We start from the raw sequence: 17,338 nt of genomic DNA on the forward strand, positions 1-17,338 counted from the left end.
AGCTCCCTTGAGAGATAATTGTTAAAAAGAGCTTGGCACCTCCCTCCCGTCTCTTACCTTCTCTCTCACTGTGTGATTTCTGCCAGCTCCCCTTCCCCTTCCACCATGAGTGCCAGCAGCTTGAGGCTCTCACCAGATGCAGATGACAGCACTCTGCTTCTTGTACAGCCCTGCAGAACCATGAGTCGAATACACTATTTTTTGTTTGTTTGTTTTTTGTTTTTTTTGAGACAGGGCGAAAGGGACTTTGCAGGTGTGATTACGTTAAGGATTTTGAAATGGGGAGATTTTTCTGAATCTAGTTGGGCCTGTTATAATCACAAGGTTTTTACAAGATCAGAGTCAGAAAAGGAGACATGATGACAAAAGCCGAGGTCAGAGTGATGTGATTGCTGGTTTTGCAGGCAGCCTCCAGAAGCTGGAAAAGGCAAGGGAATGGAGCCACCAGAAGGAACCAGTCCTGCCAACACCCTGATTTTAGTTCACTGACATCCATTTTGGACTTTCGACCTCCAGAACTGTAGCCTCAATGTCCTTATCTATAAAGTGATAAGATAAACTCATAAGGTAGGTACTATTTTATTAGAGGACATGCCAGATAAAGAGGGAGCCAGATAAAGGCTGTTATACAAAATGGGGAGAAAGTCAGATAGAGGCTGGGCAAGTTGTCAGATCGTGACGCAAGACTAACCCAAAGTGGAGAGAGAGAGAGAAGGTCAAGACTAGGAAACATCCTAGACTACCATGAAGCCTAAGGAAGTTTCAGCAAGGACTAGGGGGAGCCTCGAGCCAAAGTCAGCTCACAAAGGAGTCCTGTGTATCTGAGGAAAGTGTCAGCCTTAGTATCCTTGCTGTCACTGGCTGGGAGTAACTCATGGGAGGTGTGGCTTTAGTGCAAACATGGCAACGGATTTCAGACTATAGCATTGGGGGCCCTTGTTCAATTATGCTCTCTGTCATTGCAAGTCTGTGAGGTGCATTTTTTTTTTTTTTCTTTTGAGACGGAGTCTCACTCTGTCGCCAGGCTGGAGTGCAGTGGTGCAATCTCGGCTCACTACAACTTCCTTTCCCCAGATTCAAGAGATTCTTCTGCCTCAGCCTTCCAAGTAGCTAGGACTACAGGCATGGACCACCATGCCCAGCTAATTTTTGTATTTTTAGTAGAGACGGGGTTTCACCATGTCGGCCAGGATGGTCTAGATCTCTTGACCTCATGATCTGCCTGCCTTGGCCTCCCAAAGTGCTGGGATTACAGGCATGAGCCACTGTGCCCAGTCCTGTGAAGTGCATTCTTACAGCCACTGCGTAACCTCAAGCGGTCCCCAAGTCTAGTCAAAGTGAAGTTGTTCCATGTCCTAATTCATGGGTGCCACCAATGACTCTGACGGCACCTTTGAGAGCCCATAGCAGTCTTTTCATCCTCTGAACCCCTAGTGGCCTTGTGGGCTGTTCCCCTTGTTTGTTCCTTATTTGGTTTGTACTGCCCTGAATTAGAAGCCATTTCTTGCTTTTTTTCAGTCACTTAAAAACTTAGTAATCCAGTTAGGAATTAGAGGCACGCCAAATTGCTAATCACATGTGGGAGTATCAAATCACCTAAGGGTTATCACAAAACATTTTTTTTATTTCTTCAGGTTTTCATTTTATGATGAAGCTGATATATTCCAACTGCAAAAGTATTAGTAACCATAATGGCTGGCCACAGTGACTCATGCCTGTAATCCCAGCACTTTCGGAGGCCGAGGGGGAATGGATCACTTGAGGTCAGGAGTTCGAGACCAGCCTGGCCAACATGGTGAAACCCCGTCTCTATTAAAACAACATAAATTAGCTGGGTGTGGTAGCGCACGCCTGTAGTCCCAGCTACTTGGGAGGCTGAGGCATGAGAACCGCTTGAACCTGGGAGGCAGAGGTTGCTGTGAGCCGATATCATGCCACTGCACTCCAGCCTGAGCAACAGAGTGAGACTCGTTCTCAAAACAAAAATATTAGTAGCCATAACTATTACTGACATGCAGACAGTAAAAAGTGAGTGAATTTTTTCCTATTTACTATACCTTTGTTTAGAATGCTTTTGTGTTATATAAACACATATACATACACATTTCCTTTTATGAAAATGAAATTATTGGGGGGAGGGGGGAGGGATTGCATTGGGAGTGATACCTGATGTAAATGACGAGTTGATGGGTGCTGACGAGTTGATGGGTGCAGCACACCAACATGGCACAAGTATACATATGTAACAAACCTGCATGTTATGCACATGTACCCTAGAACTTAAAGTATAATAAATAAAAAAAAAAAGAAAATGAAATTATTCTATACACACTACCTGCCACTTGCTTATTTCCCTTATGTGTTATGGACATGTTAGTACTTATTGATGGAGCTAATTCTACATAAAATGCCATTGTATACTATTCTTTACCAGTCCCTTTTGGTAAGCATGTAAGTTATTTGCAATTTTTAATCACAAACAATCTAATAAACATTCTTGTCTATACATTATCATCAATTTATGAAAGATAATCAGTAGCACAATTCTTAGAATTACCTTGTTGAGTCAAAGAGTATTCACATTTAAAATTTTGCTAGCTACTGCCAAAGTGCCTTCCAAACAGTTGTATCAATTTATACTCCCATGGAATGACAATTTTTTAAGCTCATGTCTTTCATAGGACAAAGATGCTTTTCTGAACCAGATATTAAACTTCAAGACATTAAAAAAAAATTTCCTGACTTGCATTTACTACGATTAACTTGTCATTATAATTATTATAAAAGCACGGAAAATTAAATATTGGTCTCCACTTAAAGTATGTGTATTGGTTGTTTATTGCTGCTGTAACAAATTGCCACAAACTGAATGCCTTAGAACGCAGTTTTATTATCTTGACAATTCTGGAGGTTAGAAGTCTGGCACAGGTCTTATTGGGTTAAAATCAAAGTGTCAGGCTGCAGTAACAAATTTCTACAAACTGAATGGCTTAGAACAACACAATTTTATTATGTTAACAATTCTGAAGGTCAGGATTCTGGCAGGGGTCTTATTGGGTTAAAATCAAAATGTCAGGCTGCTGTAACAAATTGCCACAAATTCAATGGCTTAGAACAACACAAATGTATCATCTTAACAATTCTGGGGGTTAGAAGTCCGGCACAGGTCTTACTGGGTTAAAATCAAAGTGTCAGGATGGGCGCAGTGGCTCACGCCTGTAATCCCAGCACTTCAGGAAGCTGAGGTGGGTGGATCACCTGAGGTCAGGAGTTCGAGACCAGCCTGGCCAACATGGTGAAACCCACAACAAAATGCCCCAAATGAGGACAAATGTTTTTCAGAAAATGCCTATATTGGAAAGACTAGATCGTAAAACATTAAATACAACTGTGTATCCAAGACCCAGTTTGGGTTAATATATGGGATAACCAGGTAGTTTTAACCTCTATGGCTAACTCCATTTCTCTTATTTATATAAACATAGCTAGTACTGCTATATTGACAACTACCAATATACTGCTTTGTCCTTTAAGATCTAACTGCCATACAAGACTTAAACCACTAAACCAAGGTCTTCTACCAAGGCCAATAATACTGCATCTATGCAGGTTTGAGAAGCTTAGAAGGCTACTGGCCAGCTTAGATCCCTTCACCCATCACTCCTATCATTGGATCCCAAAGCAGGGCCACTGCTTTTAGTTTTGAACCTGGGGTCCTCAAAGTTAGTGTGTGAAAAGTCCATAAACACAATCTGGTTGAAAACAGATGATGCAACACACCTAAACTAACTGTCCGACAGTTAAATTCGTGTTACAAAAAAACTAACTTTAAGGCCAGGCACAGTGGCTCATGCCTGTTAAAAAAACTAACTTTAAAGCCACGTGCCGTGGCTCATGCCTGTTACAAAAAACTAACTTTAAAGCCAGGTGCCGTGGCTCATGCCTGTTACAAAACACTAACTTTAAAGCCAGGCACGGTGGCTCATGCCTGTTACAAAAAACTAACTTTAAGGCTGGGCACGGTGACTGACACCTGTAGTCCCAGCACTTTGGGAGGCAGCGGCAGGTGGATACCTGAGGTCAGGAGTTCAAGACCAGCCTGACCAATATGGTGAAACTCCGTCTCTACTACAAATGCAAAAAAATTAGCTGGGCATTGTAGCATGCACCTGTAGTCCCAGCAACTTAGGAGGCTGAGACAGGAGAATGGCTTGAACCCGGAAGGCGGAGGTTGCAGTGAGCCAAGATTACGCCACTGCACTCCAGCCTGGGTGACAGAGTGGGACTCGTGTCTCAAAAAACAAATAAACAAACAAACAAAAATACTAACTTTAAGACTTATTTTTGTAACTTTTTTCAACAGGGAAAACAACACACTCCTTGGGGAAAGGTGAGGGGGTTGAGAAGACAGGCCCTGGGTAAATATTCTTACCACAGCACCTGGAGTTGATAGGCCTGCCTAGGAGAGAACACAGGCACTGCCACACCACCACAGGGGACAGCTGCTGTCTGGGGTCAGCAGACCAGCTCACACACCACGCAAGGTTTCTATAGATCTAAGGCACAAAATTCTTCATCACAAAACAAGTCCCACACATCTTCAGAGTCTGTCAGTTCGTTGTCCCCACCTGCAGTCGAAAGCATAAGCAACATCTCTCCCAGCTCAAAGGTGACAGCCTCTTCTTCATCATCAAAGGGGTTGCTGTTCGCTCCTTCCTCAAAGAATTCCAAGAAGTGGTTCCTTCCTTGGGCCTGGTGTCTGCTTGATGTTTCCTCTTGCTGTCTCTGTGGCTCCTCTCTACGGCCATCAGGGTACACATGCTTGTAAAAACAGTTCTCCCCAAATGGGCAGCTCCCACGTCCTTCATCAAAATACCTGCATGCCTTGTTGCTCATTGCTTTCTTGTATTTCTGAATGAGTTTCTGCTTCTCTTCTTTCTCCTCCACCCAGTACTCACTTGGAATGACAAAGTTAGATGTGATTCGGCATTGTGGGCAGGACTTGACGATCCTGCTCTCAAATTCCTTAGCACTCCTCCACTTGCGAATGCACTTGAGACAGAAGGTGTGGTTGCAGTTGGAGAGGATCCCGAAGCGGTGCTCGCTGGGGTTGGCTTTCTCATAGACCACCTCCATGCAGATCCCACACACCCTGTCCTTGCTGCGCTGCACAGCAAATGAGAACTCCATAGCCTTCTCATGGGCTTCAATGCACGATTGTATATGCTGTGATCTCTGGGCAGCATCCATCGGATGCAGGGCCTGCAGCCCACATATGTCACATAAATCTCCGTGGAGATACACACAGTTCTCCCCATATCGGCACTGTCCCACTGCAGCATAGGGGCACAGCTCCTGCTTTGTTTCCACCGCGGTTTGCTCTTTTTCTGATTCTTCCTTGGTCACTGGGCCCTGCAGGGGTGCTTCAGTGCAGGAAGGCACAGTACGGCCACAGTAGGGTTGCCCAGGAACAAACTCAATAGCATTCGCCCAGTCCTCTGAACCTGCTCCTACAGTTGCAAAGTTTGAATTTCTTGACTCAGATTCGTTTGTATTCATTTCAACAAGTGGTCCAACTATCGAGGAGAGACTTGAGGAAGCAGCAAGGGATGATTCTGTAGTTAGCTCTGTAGCAGTTGCTTCTTCCTGTTTCAACGGCTTACTATGTTCACATCTGCAGCGGTCTCCATAAAGACAGTACCCTCGCTGAAAACAACTGCACACTACTCCACACGGACGGTCAGAGAGGTCATGCGAGTAGCGACAGTTATCTCCTTCCTTACAAATCCCATACACAAAATACCTACAGGTGACCTGTTTAGTCCAGCTGTTGCCGCTGCCGCCGTACGCGCCGCTGCCGCCGCACGCGCCGCTGTCGTCGCTCGCAGCACTGTCGCCGCTGCCGCCACTACCGTCGCTGCCGCCGACCCCTCCGCCCGCCCTCGGGGACGGGGCGGTGACTGTGGGGATCGGAGTCGGGGAGACCGCTGCCGCCGCCTCCGCCGCTGCCGCTCCTGCTCCTGATGTTGTGGCTGTTGTTCCGGGAGCTGCAGCCTCCGCCATTACTGCTTATCCAATGCTCCAAAGGCCCTGGAATGCCCAGGAAAACCCCAGAAGGCCCCGGAACTTCCGGGATCACATAGGTCCAAAGGCTCCGGAACTTCCGGGATCACATAGGGCCAAAGGCCCCGGAACTTCCAGGATCACATAGTTCCGGTCTGGCTGTGAGGAGAAGATGGCGAGGACCAGGTGAGGGGAGGGGAAGGAGACTGAGGCACCTGCTCGGTCCCTGCCGGCTCCGACTCTTTTTGTTTAAGAGAGTTTTTTTCTCCTTCTGTATGTATCCTTTGTTGGGAGACAGTTCTTCATAGGTCTTGTGTGCTTGCACATCTTGCAAGTAAGGCACTGTACTGTCCTGTGTTCTGGACTATGTTTTCAAGGATATTTGTATAGAGTGCATCCTTGAAAGACAGAGGTAGTGTCTCCCTCCAAAGAAAAGGGCAAGCGTGCTTACTGTCTAACATAGTAAAGATAATGTTTACATCTGAAGCAAAGGGCAGGCATACTTACTGTCCACTATAATAAAAATAGTCTCCCTCTGGAGTGAAGGGCAGGAATGATTACTGCCCATTATAAAAGGTTCAGATTCCCTAAGTCCAGGGTTTCTCTCCTGTAATGCAATCCACTGCACATGCAGGTGTTACCTGGTCCTCTTTAGAGTTGTGAGAATGTGTTGAACAGGCTTACAGATTTGACTGGTAAGGGGACAACAAGCACTGATTAGATTCAGACAGTTTATTACATAGACAGAAAAAGAACAGCATGGTGTCAGCTCCCTGCATTCCTTGTCCCACAGTAGGACACCAAAACAAAAGAGGCCAAATGAGAAGAAACATGAGTGTTGGGGCACCCTGTTGCTGAGGAGTCATTTCATTATTCTTTCTTTTTTTTTTAATTTCTTTTTTTCTTTCTTTCTTTCTTTTTTTTTTTTTTTTTCGAGACAGGGTCTTACTCTGTCACCCAGGCTACAGTGCAGTGGGGCATGATCTTGGGTCACTGTAACCTCCACCTCACAGGTTCAAGTGATTTTCCTGCCTCAGCTTCCTGAGTAGCTGAGATTACAGGCACACACCACCACACCAAGCTAATTTTTGTATTCTTAGTAGAGACAGGGTTTCACCGTGTTGGCCAGGCTGGTCTGGAACTCCTGACTTCAAGTGATCCACCCATCTCGGTCTCCCAAAGTGCTGGGATTATAGGCGTGAGCCACCTCGCCAGAGGAGCCATTTCTATACTGTAGCTAAGTAGTTTTATAGCCTGCAGCTTAGCCTCCCTAAGGGAGAAGGGACAAGCTGGAAATTCCCACACCTCATTGAAACCAAGAGGCGATGAGAAACTCCCTCAAGATAGAGAGCCGGCGGGGCCCGGGCACGGAAGTTGCTGGTGGCCGCACGGCCTCCCAGGCAGGCCCACAGTCACGTGCGGGGACCCGGGGTCGGGCGGCTGGGAGGGGGCCCAGCGCGCAGCTCGGAGCTCTGCGGCCTATACTACGAGGTCGGGTAGTGGCTGCGGCGCCTGCAGGACCAGCTGGCCGCCTGCGACTCCCTCATCGCGTGCCTCCGCGCCCGGCTGACCGCGCTGGAGGGGGACACTGCGCGGTCCCTGGTGGACGCGCTGCTGGAGCAGGTGGCCCGCTTCCGGGAGCAGCTGCAATAGCAGGAGGACGGCGCCGCGGAGGCCCAGATGCACCAGGAAATAGGAAGTTGAGAGGCTTACTGAGCGGCTAGGAGTGAAAGAGAAGGAGATGCAGCAGCTGCTGAGCCAGCCACAGCACGAGCGAGAGAAGGAAGTTGTCCTGATGCGTAGGAGCATGGAGGAGGGGAAACCGGCCCGGCGGGCCAGTGACGTTCTGTGCCTCTCTTTGGCCAACGAGACCCACCAACTGCGGAGGACGCTGACCTCCACTGCCCACATGTGTCAGCATCTGACCAAGTGTCTGGATGAACAACAGCATGCACAAAGGAACGTGGGGGAGAGAAGTCCTGAAAGTCAGAACACACAGGTGGGGACACCTCTGTCCAGAGTGTTATTGAGGAAGAAAATCGACTGTTAAAACAGAAGGTGACTCACGTTGAAGACCTCAATGCCAAGTGGCAGCGAATCGATGTCAGCAGGGACGAATACGTGAGGGGGCTCCATGCACAGCTCAGGGGGCTGCAGACCCTCCAGGAGCCCGAGCTGATGAGGAAGATCTCCCAGCTCAACAGGTAGTTGGAAGAGAAAATAAACGACTGTGCAGAAGTGAAGTAGAAGCTGGCGGCCTCAAGGACGGCCCCAGATGCTGCACTGGAATGGATGCAGATACTGGAACAGCAGATTCTCCCTTACAAGGATGACTTCATGTCCGAAAGGGCAGATCGGGAACGGGCTCAAGGTAGGAATCAGGAACTGGAGGAAAAGGTCACCTCTTTGCTGCACCAGGCGTCCTGGAGACAGGATTCTCAAGAGCCAGATGCTTGCTGGATTCATGCTGGGAGCAAAACTGCCAAGTACTTGGCCACCGATGCAGTGGAGCTTATTGCGCCTGGTGGCTGGAGGCCTGGGACTGGGTCCCAGCAGTTGGAACCCCCTGCAGAGGGCGGGCATCCTGGCACAGCCCAGAGAGGCCAGGGGGACCTTCAGTGCCCTCACTGCCTGCAGTGCTTCTGTGACTAACAAGGTAAAGAGCTCCTCAGGCATGTGGCCGAGTGCTGCCAGTGACCAAGATTCCACCCATGCCCTTGCGGCCCCCTTGCCCGGCACAGCTGTCCTCAGGGACAGGGTGCGTGCTCTCAGATGCCATGGATTAAGCTCCACTGAGATCCAAGGCCCCTAGAATAGGTGTGAGGCACGGTGATCGTTCACTTTGGTCCCCCTTTGGCTATGGAACAGGCTGGGTCACAGGGAACTCCCAGTGAGGCTAGAGGCTGGAGGTGGAGATGGGGTCAGGAACATCTGGCAGAGGGAGATCCCAGTTTTGTGTCTCCATCAGGCTGAAGCCAGAGCAATCTGGGGCCAGTGTGCCAGCCCCTCCCCCAGCCTGCATCTGGGTATGCCACGGCTTGCCAGAAAAGGGTGGCTGCCTATGGGAGCCACTTGTATGGTCCCCAGGGTTGAAGCCCTATCCTGTTCTATAGAATAAGGTGTCTCCTCTATGCCTTGAACCAGGAGGTTTGTCAAATGGAGCACTGTGGCTGCACATCAAACTAGGGGGCCCATCCCTGTCATTGCAGAGCCACATGTCTGCACTTAAAAACTGCATCACAATAGCATTTGTCGTATATCCAGAAGTTAAAGCACACTTATTTTATCCACCTATTTTTATAATAAATGTTTTTGCTCCTGTGGGAAAAAAAAATAGAGAGGCAAATAAGGAATGGTGGTATGGCAGCTCCTCACAAGACTGCCTCTCCTCTCATGCTTGGGGAGGATCACAGGGCCTTCTGCCATCGGCTTGCAGTTGAGCCTTGCCTATATGGCCTTTGAGGATGTATGCACGGTTTTCAGGGCACCAGCACAGAGGAGTTCCCCTGTGTAATCGGGGCTCAAGAAACTGGTGCCAAAATGTTGATATCTGGTGACTGGCCTTTCTACAGTAAAACACTGTCCATCTCTGTGTCTCATGTTTTCTACCAGATTCCATGAAACTGTGGTGGGCTGACTTGTTAGCTTGTTGAGTAGGACAAAATCTCAGACCTTTTATAGTTCTTGGCAGCTTTAGTGAGGAGGGTGGGATACTGACAGAGACATGGCTTTCTAGAAGGAGAAGGATGAGGATATTGTGGGTACATTTAATGAAATTTGAGGGCCAGGCTTGGTGGCTCACACCTGTAATCCCAGCAATTTGTGAGGCCAAGGCAAGCAGATTGCTTGAGCTCAGGAGTTTGAGACTAGCCTGGGCAACATGGCAAAATCCTGTCTCTACTAAAAATACAGCAATTAGCTGGGCATGGTGGCGTGTGCCTGTGGTCCCAGCTACTCAGGAGGCTGAAGTGGGAGAAATGCTCGAGCCTGGGAAGTCGAGGCTGCAGTGAGCCAACAGCATACCACTGCACTCCAGTCTGGGCAACAGAGCAAGAAAATAAATTCGAGGAAAGTCACTGAAATATGTTGACCAAATTATCTGCTCAACTAGGCCATAAATAGTTCTTCACTTTATTGCCTGTTAATGATGGAGATTGAAGAGGTGGATGCAGGCTGAGTACCAGGAAGCAGGTTCAAAGACCCCTGCTCAAATGGTGCCCTGGTTCTTGCTAACTCTCCTGCTGGTGTAGAACTTCCTGAACAATTTGAAGTTAGCTTCAGGTCTGCCCCACTGTAACAACTAGTACTAGGTATTGTCTGGTGCGCATAAAAGATTCTGCCCTCTTTTGGACAACAATTGCAGAGATGTGTGGAAGGAGGGAAATTTATGACCACTGTGGGCAGAAACCAGGCACATCATTAGGAGTTTGGCTGGTTCACTTGGGAGATGAGGAAGTGGGGCTAGTAATGCTCGTCAAGGAAGAATGGCAACGTAAACTGGGTCTTATGGCTCAGCCCCTCCTGCGGTCCATCGTGTCTGCCTTAGATCCACTAGGAGAGAACAGTAAAAGGTCTTAGAGGGGTTTTTTTTGCAATAGATCCTGGCTGCAATAAGGGAGCTGTGAGCCTTTCAGGGAGATTTCCGAGACAGACAAACTCCCATGGGAAACCATAGATGAGGCATTGAGTAGTATTCAGGCTCTTACTGCCTTGAATTGGGGCTTACGATGCTGGCAAAGGTGATCCACTGGAGAATGAGAAACTGACCCGATCAAACCTAGGTAGATGCTGCTGCCCTGGAAAACTTTCCTTGTGTTGAAACTGGGTGAGAACATAAGCGATGTTATCTTGGTGATGGGGCAGCAGAATTTTAATTCTCAAAATTCTTTGAGAATTAAAGTGGAATTCTCAAAGAAGGTTGCTGCTGTGCAAGCCTGGGTCAAGTCAGCCAGGGGTCACAAACCCAGTAGCTTCAGCTAGAAAACACGCAGCTATGACTGAGTGAAGGGGTCTCCAAAGCTGAAATTGATAGTGTCAACCATCAGGATCTCTACCCAGTCAGTTTAAAGTGTGAGTAGGAAAAAACACTGAAAGTTTTTTTGGTTGCACCATAAGCTTCTGCCACACTCCTTAAATGCAAAGCTTTTTTGTTTAATAGCTCAGAGCCACTCTCTCCCTCCATGTCCCTGATCTCTCCCTCCTTCTCTACCCCAACCTCAGCTACTTTAAAAAGAAAGATTATTAGAGGTGGGGCCAAGATTTTCCCGACCCTAAAGAGAATTGAAAACCATGTCTACTCATCCAAGGGGAATTTGGGGAAAGTGAGGAATTTAAACTGCTATGGCTCTGTTGAACATAGGTGCCCAAGTCATTATCCTACCCAGACCTGGGGAAGGCAAAAGCCCTCAGATCCAGCTAATGGTGCTTAGGCAGGGTTCACAGTGAAGAAGGAAATCTAACTTGTGGGTAAGGTCCATTGGGCCAATTCAATGTACTGTGGTTGTTACTTCTGCATCTGAATGTACAGTAGGAAAGACGTATTATATTCCCATCCCATAAGTGCCAGGGTTGGGTGAGGGGAGATTTGCAGGATTCAGAAGAGTGGCATATAGAGAAATGTTTATGGGAGGTATAAGTTGCTTCTCAACCCACCTCTCTGTCTCCTCCTTGATGGTCCAACAGAAGCTAAAGAATCCCAAGAAGAGAAAGGGAAATCATAGCCTTGATTAAGGGCTTAAAGGCATCAGAAGTGAAAAATAAGGCATTATCTCAATACAATAACCCTGTATGACCAGTGAAGCAGGTGATGAAGGCTTAGAGTAGATTACTGCTGACTGATCTGTTGTTGTTTTCATAGCCATGGCTGTTCCAGATATTGCAAGTGCAACTGAATCCATTACACAGGCTGATTACACCTGGTTTGCTATCTTAGACTTTTACCAGCACCTTCTCACTGACACTTGAGGATCAATATCAGTTCACATTCATGTAGCAAGGCCTCCGGTGTATGTTTATAGGCATTCCCCTAGGGGTACTTAAGGTCTCCTGCCATTTGTCACCAGTGGGTGAGTCAGGATTTAGCATGAGTTCTTCTACCTTTTGATGTCCAAAGCTTTCACTATACAGATGGTGACTTGTTGGCTTACCAAGCAAAATTTCTTGGAACTATGTGGATGGATTTATAACACTCAATCCCTGTGGTGGTCATGGAAAAACCACTCTCTCTTTGGTTCCCTAAATCAAAAAGGAAGTCCAGTACCTTATTGGATTCTTAGGGTATTAGAAACAGTATGTGCCTCACTCAGTCATGCTACTTGATCTTTATATCAGTGAACTTGCCAAATCAGCATCCTTTGAGTGGGACTTAAACCAATAAATTGTGTTTGAAGCTGTCCTGCAAGCTGTGGCATGCTCTCTACCTTTAGGGTGCTATAAACTTAATGATCATGACAGATTATTTTGCTAATTGAAGTCTCTGACAAAGGGAGGCAGCTTCCACCCAGAAATGCCCCTTGGGATTTAGGACTAGTCGTCTCCTTGATATAAGATTACTAGAAACAACGCTTTTGAAAAGCAGCTATTAGCTTGCTACAGCTCTTGTCAAAACTGAACACCTGACTCATGGAGGCCTTGAGACTCTCCAGCCTTATATCCTTATTTTGGGGTGGGTCGACTCAAACTCAGTGACTAACAGGTCGGAATGGGCCCAATAAGCTTCCCTTGTCAAAAGGAAATGTATTCAAGAAAGCAGCTGACCTGGTCCAAGCAGCATCTTGACTTAGATGAAAAAGTAACAGTTATCCCCATTCAATTATTCCCCTGATCACCCTCCTCAAAAATCAAGTGGTTGCCTGAAGCAAAACCACTGACTCAATGGGACCGTTGATTCACAGAAGTTTCTCTAATGCCTGGGCCTGTTTCACTGATGGTTCAGCTAAACTGAAACCCAATAGTGTCTACTGGAATGCTGCAGCTATTCGACCTCACCACCAGCTATGCAGAAGCAAAAATGAATGTGGCTCCACTTAACGGGTAGAAGTCAAGGCCATTCTCATAGCTCCAGCCAATACTTCCTTTGATGAACCTTGTTATGGTTTTACTGACTTCTTGGCTATTGCCGATGGCCTATTTGGTTTGCCAAATTCATGGAAAATGAATTCATGGAAAATGAAAGCCTGACAGTTTAAAGACATCTCTCTCTGGGGCTATGTACTGTGGAAACAAATCATGACTGGCTGATCAAACCATCTGTGTCACTCATGTAGATGCCCATGGAAAGGCCTGTTCTCTGATGAGACCAAGCAAGCTGCTAATCAAACCTGCACTGCCCAGATTACCACCATTGCTGCCTGGATTAGACATGGCAAGACAGCCACCATCATAAACTGGTCACAAAATGAAGGACTTTATGTTTCTGATGCAGAGGCTATCGTGGCATACCAGACTTGGGACTCCTCTCTCATAGCGAAGGAGCCCACATTGCACAGGGCACTGCTCCTGCAAGATTGATCGCACCACATTGGACCTTTGATCCCCTCTTGGGCCTATCAGCAAGGCCCCACTGCTGTTGACACTTTTTCAGGTTACTGTGTTGCTGTTCCAGTCTGATCAGCAGAGTCCAAACAAATCACTGTGACCCTTGAAACTAATCTATATCATGTGATCAGCTTCCCAGACAATTTGCAGGCTGACAATAATGCCCTTTATTGCAAAAGCCACACACAATGGGCTGATTGTCAAGGTGTTCAATGGACCTTCCATGCTCCCTACCATCCAAAGGCATCTGGTATTGTGGAGTCTAACCAACCTCCTCAAAAATCAACTTTAAAAAATTTCTGACCGGGCATGGTGACTCACACCTGTAATCCCAGCACTTTGGGAGGCTGAGGCAGGTGGATCATGAGGTCAGGAGATCGAGACCATCCTGGCCAACATGGTGAAACCCTGTCTCTACTAAAAATACAAAAAAAAATTAGTTGGGTATAGTGGTACATGCCTATAATCTCAGCTACTCGGGAGGCTGAGGCAAGAGAATCGCTTGAACCTGGGAGGCAGAGCTTGCAGTGAGCCGAGATCATGCCACTGCACTCCAGCCTGGCAAGAGAGCGAGACTCCATCTCAAAAAATAAAAAAAAATAAAAAAAATTAAAAATTTCTGACTCTATTTCCCTCATCTCCTCCTGGTCTACTTGCCTTAGTAAGGCAATTTGTCATTGAATGCAGTTGTCCCCAGGAAAAAAAAACTGTCCCTTCTCAGCTATTGCCTAAGTAATGATCAGGACAAAGGGGTGGGGTTTATAGAGATCTATTTGAAAATTCAGTACTTTTGTAATCATTTCTAGGCATTCTGCTTCTTTCTTTCCCTTAATGGAAACCCAAGCCAGCCTGGTTGGTTTACTCTCTGTATGGCAGCTCAGCTCAAAATGGACCTAGAGTATTGAAACTTAATTCTAGTTCAGCCATCTGGATTCTCTTGCTGGACTGCCATCATCTAGATCATAAGGATAATGACCACTTGGTTGAGTACACTGCTCACTGGCCCCCCCATCCTACAATGATCCACATGTGAGGGCCAAAGTGGGGGAATATAATGGGTCTCTATAAGTTTTATTAAAATATCCTTGTCCCTCTTGCATCTGACCTTTGTGGACAAAAGGTCTGGATATGCGTAATGGATGATTGGGAAAAGGTGAAGTTATAACTGCTGGAATAGGCCACACCAATTTTATGGAGGTGGAGGGAGAACAATGCCAGTACCTGGGGAGGAAACACTCCAGATGCCAAGGTGAACAGGGGAGGGAGGAACATTAATGATCTTTCATCTTCTGGAACCACCCCTGGAGCCTTCCTTTTGAAGGAAAAATTCCCTGGTGTGGCTCTCCATAACTGTTTTGCTTGCACACTTTAAACTGACTTCTAGGTCTGCTGTCCTCTGCTAGTCAGCTCTAACTACAATTTGGTCACTATTGTCTTTTGTCCTACTGAGAAGTCTATCAGAAACAGTGGAGGAGCTGACAAACTTTCACACAAACCAGCTGTCAGCATCTTCAGATGTCTTCCCCAATCCCATTCTTATAGCCATCTCTCGGTCATTCCATGAGGTGACACATGCCCCCAAGCTGGTGGTGTGGACAAATAGAACAGGCTGGACTGACTGCCCTTCAGTCAAGCTCTCCAAAAATGAGGACCAGACTCAATTATTCAGACAGAACCCAGAACTCTAAGGTTTATCACCTGCCCAGAAGGCCACATTGGAGACACTGTTCATCTGTGTTCCCCAACTGATGTAGGTTCTAATTGCAAGAGGAAGGGCAGAAATTGTCTAGCTTATATTGACAAGTATCCTCATCATGTCCCTTGCTGGTGAGTAGAATAATAGTTCATCCTTTCACTGAGGGACCTTTTATCTCTCATCCCTGCCTTGCTTCTTGTTTGCTTTACCCCAGGACAGTCAAAATATGAATGCAAGCTTGCCAACTTGGTTTCAACTTTCGCTTTGTCCTGTCTCCCCTCACATTTAATTGTTTCACCTCAGCTATTCATTTTAAGGGATATTTGTTATATTTACCCAGAATTCCTATGTATTTGTAGTTGAAGGTTTTTGAAAATAACTGGCTTGTGGCCGGGTGCGGAGGCTCATGCCTGTAATCCCAGCACTTTGGGAGGCTGAGGCGGGCAGATCACATGAGGTCAGGATTTTGAGTCCAGCCTGGCCAACACGGCAAAACCCTGTCTCTACTAAAAATACAAAAATTAGCCGGGCGTGTCGGCATGTGCCTGTAATCCCAGCTACTTGGGAGGCTGAGGCAGAAGAATCGCTTGGACCTGGGAGGCAGAGGTTGCAGTGAGCTGAGATCCCACCACTACACTCCAGCCTGGGCGACAGAGCAAGACTCTGTCTCAGAACAAAACAAAACAACTAAACCCAAAAATACTGAAAAATAAAAATAAAAATAACTGGCATGAAACAGAATGCCATCTCTGGTTTACTCCTTTCTTCTTTTCTGCATAGCTCTCTCTAACTCTGAGTTTTTGCCAATTCACAGTTTATGCTGCTTTGTAATCTGAGTTTGTTCTGACCCTTAATGGTCCCAGCAGTAATTCATGGCCTTTCTCTAAACATGTGTTCATCTTCAGCTTCCTTTGCCATCTGTTTCATGTTTTCTAGTTCAGATACCCAAGAGAAGTAATATGATAAAGCCAGTTTGGCTTTTGGGCCAGGCTACATCATAGGTTCTGGGACTACCTATGGATTGACTGTCACTCATTGGTCAGGTGCCCACCCTGGCCAAGTCTGCTATCATCACGATTGGTGGTAGGGAAGGGGGCACACTAGGCCATATGGAACAAAATAGGAAACTGTCTCAATAGGAGGTGAAGGTGGAGTAGGTTCCCTTAGAAGGGACTGTGGGCAGAGAAGTCAATGGATATTTCTAGAGGTTGCTCTGGGCAGAGCAAGTGATTGATATATCAACCTCTTTGGAATCTGCATCTTCTCTTTCTGGAGAGGGAGAGAGCAAGGTACAATAGGTTGGTGAGTGACTAGAAGGTGAAGAAGTGGAGACGATCAAGCATAAACTATTCTAGGAGTCTAAACTTTTTTCGTTTATGACCCCTTAAAAGAAAGAAGAATTTTTAAACAAACTGTTTACTTTTTCACACATTTGGAAGTTATCTCATATTTTTCATTATAAGTTTAAACAGTTGCTAGTTATGTATGTTAGTTATGGTGAAAGGCTACATGTTATAACAAAGAGGTCCCCAACATTTAGTAGTTTAAAGAATAAAGAAGTTAATACAGTCCCAGGAAGGGCCCAAGGATTCTGTTTGAAATGCTTGTTCCCCAGTGCTGTAAAGAAATAGCACTTGAACATAAATTTAATTTTCTCAGCAAGGCCATTTTTCTTTCTTGCAGAGAGGGTACACTCGCCAGCAGTTTTGCCACGAGAGTACACCAAACATTTATAACCTGATGCGTCCACCCTACTGCTGTGTCCGGTTTCCATTGGCTGGAACGGGACCTCACATTCTGTATTTGTCTTGATTGGCTAGCAACTTAGAACTTTTTAAAAGTGGCAAAGGCAGAGGAGAACAAAGGAAGGAGGAAGTAACTTGTGGAATGCTGAGAAAAGTAAAAACACCTTCAAATAAGGAAGAGGAACAGACTATGACCTAATGCTTGCTTGGACCGGTATAAGCATGCCAGGGCAAATACTTAGGTTAAATTGTGGGAGCTAAGAACATAAAGTATATTGATTTCTTTACCACGGCTAGC

General features: G+C 46.5%; 1 protein-coding gene and 1 pseudogene across 1 annotated transcript; one reads left to right on the plus strand and one right to left on the minus strand.

Annotated features, from left to right (window-relative positions):
• Nucleotides 1–4,548: 4,548 nt before the first annotated feature.
• LOC112615976 (putative E3 ubiquitin-protein ligase makorin-4) lies at nucleotides 4,549–6,072 on the minus strand. The gene has a single exon (XM_025372927.1). It carries the CDS (start codon nucleotides 6,061–6,063, stop codon nucleotides 4,549–4,551), a length of 1,515 nt encoding a protein of 504 aa, XP_025228712.1. The 5' UTR covers nucleotides 6,064–6,072.
• Nucleotides 6,073–6,235: 163 nt separating this feature from the next.
• LOC112616358 lies at nucleotides 6,236–8,760 on the plus strand (annotated as a pseudogene).
• The last annotated feature ends 8,578 nt before the right edge of the window (nucleotides 8,761–17,338 follow it).

Source organism: Theropithecus gelada, chromosome X (genome assembly GCF_003255815.1).
Source record: "Theropithecus gelada isolate Dixy chromosome X, Tgel_1.0, whole genome shotgun sequence".
Lineage (NCBI taxonomy): Eukaryota > Metazoa > Chordata > Mammalia > Primates > Cercopithecidae > Theropithecus > Theropithecus gelada.

Excerpts from the sequence above, each read along its gene's own strand:
- LOC112615976 (XM_025372927.1), bottom strand. The coding sequence starts at position 6,063 with ATGGCGGAGGCTGCAGCTCCCGGAACAACAGCCACAACATCAGGAGCA.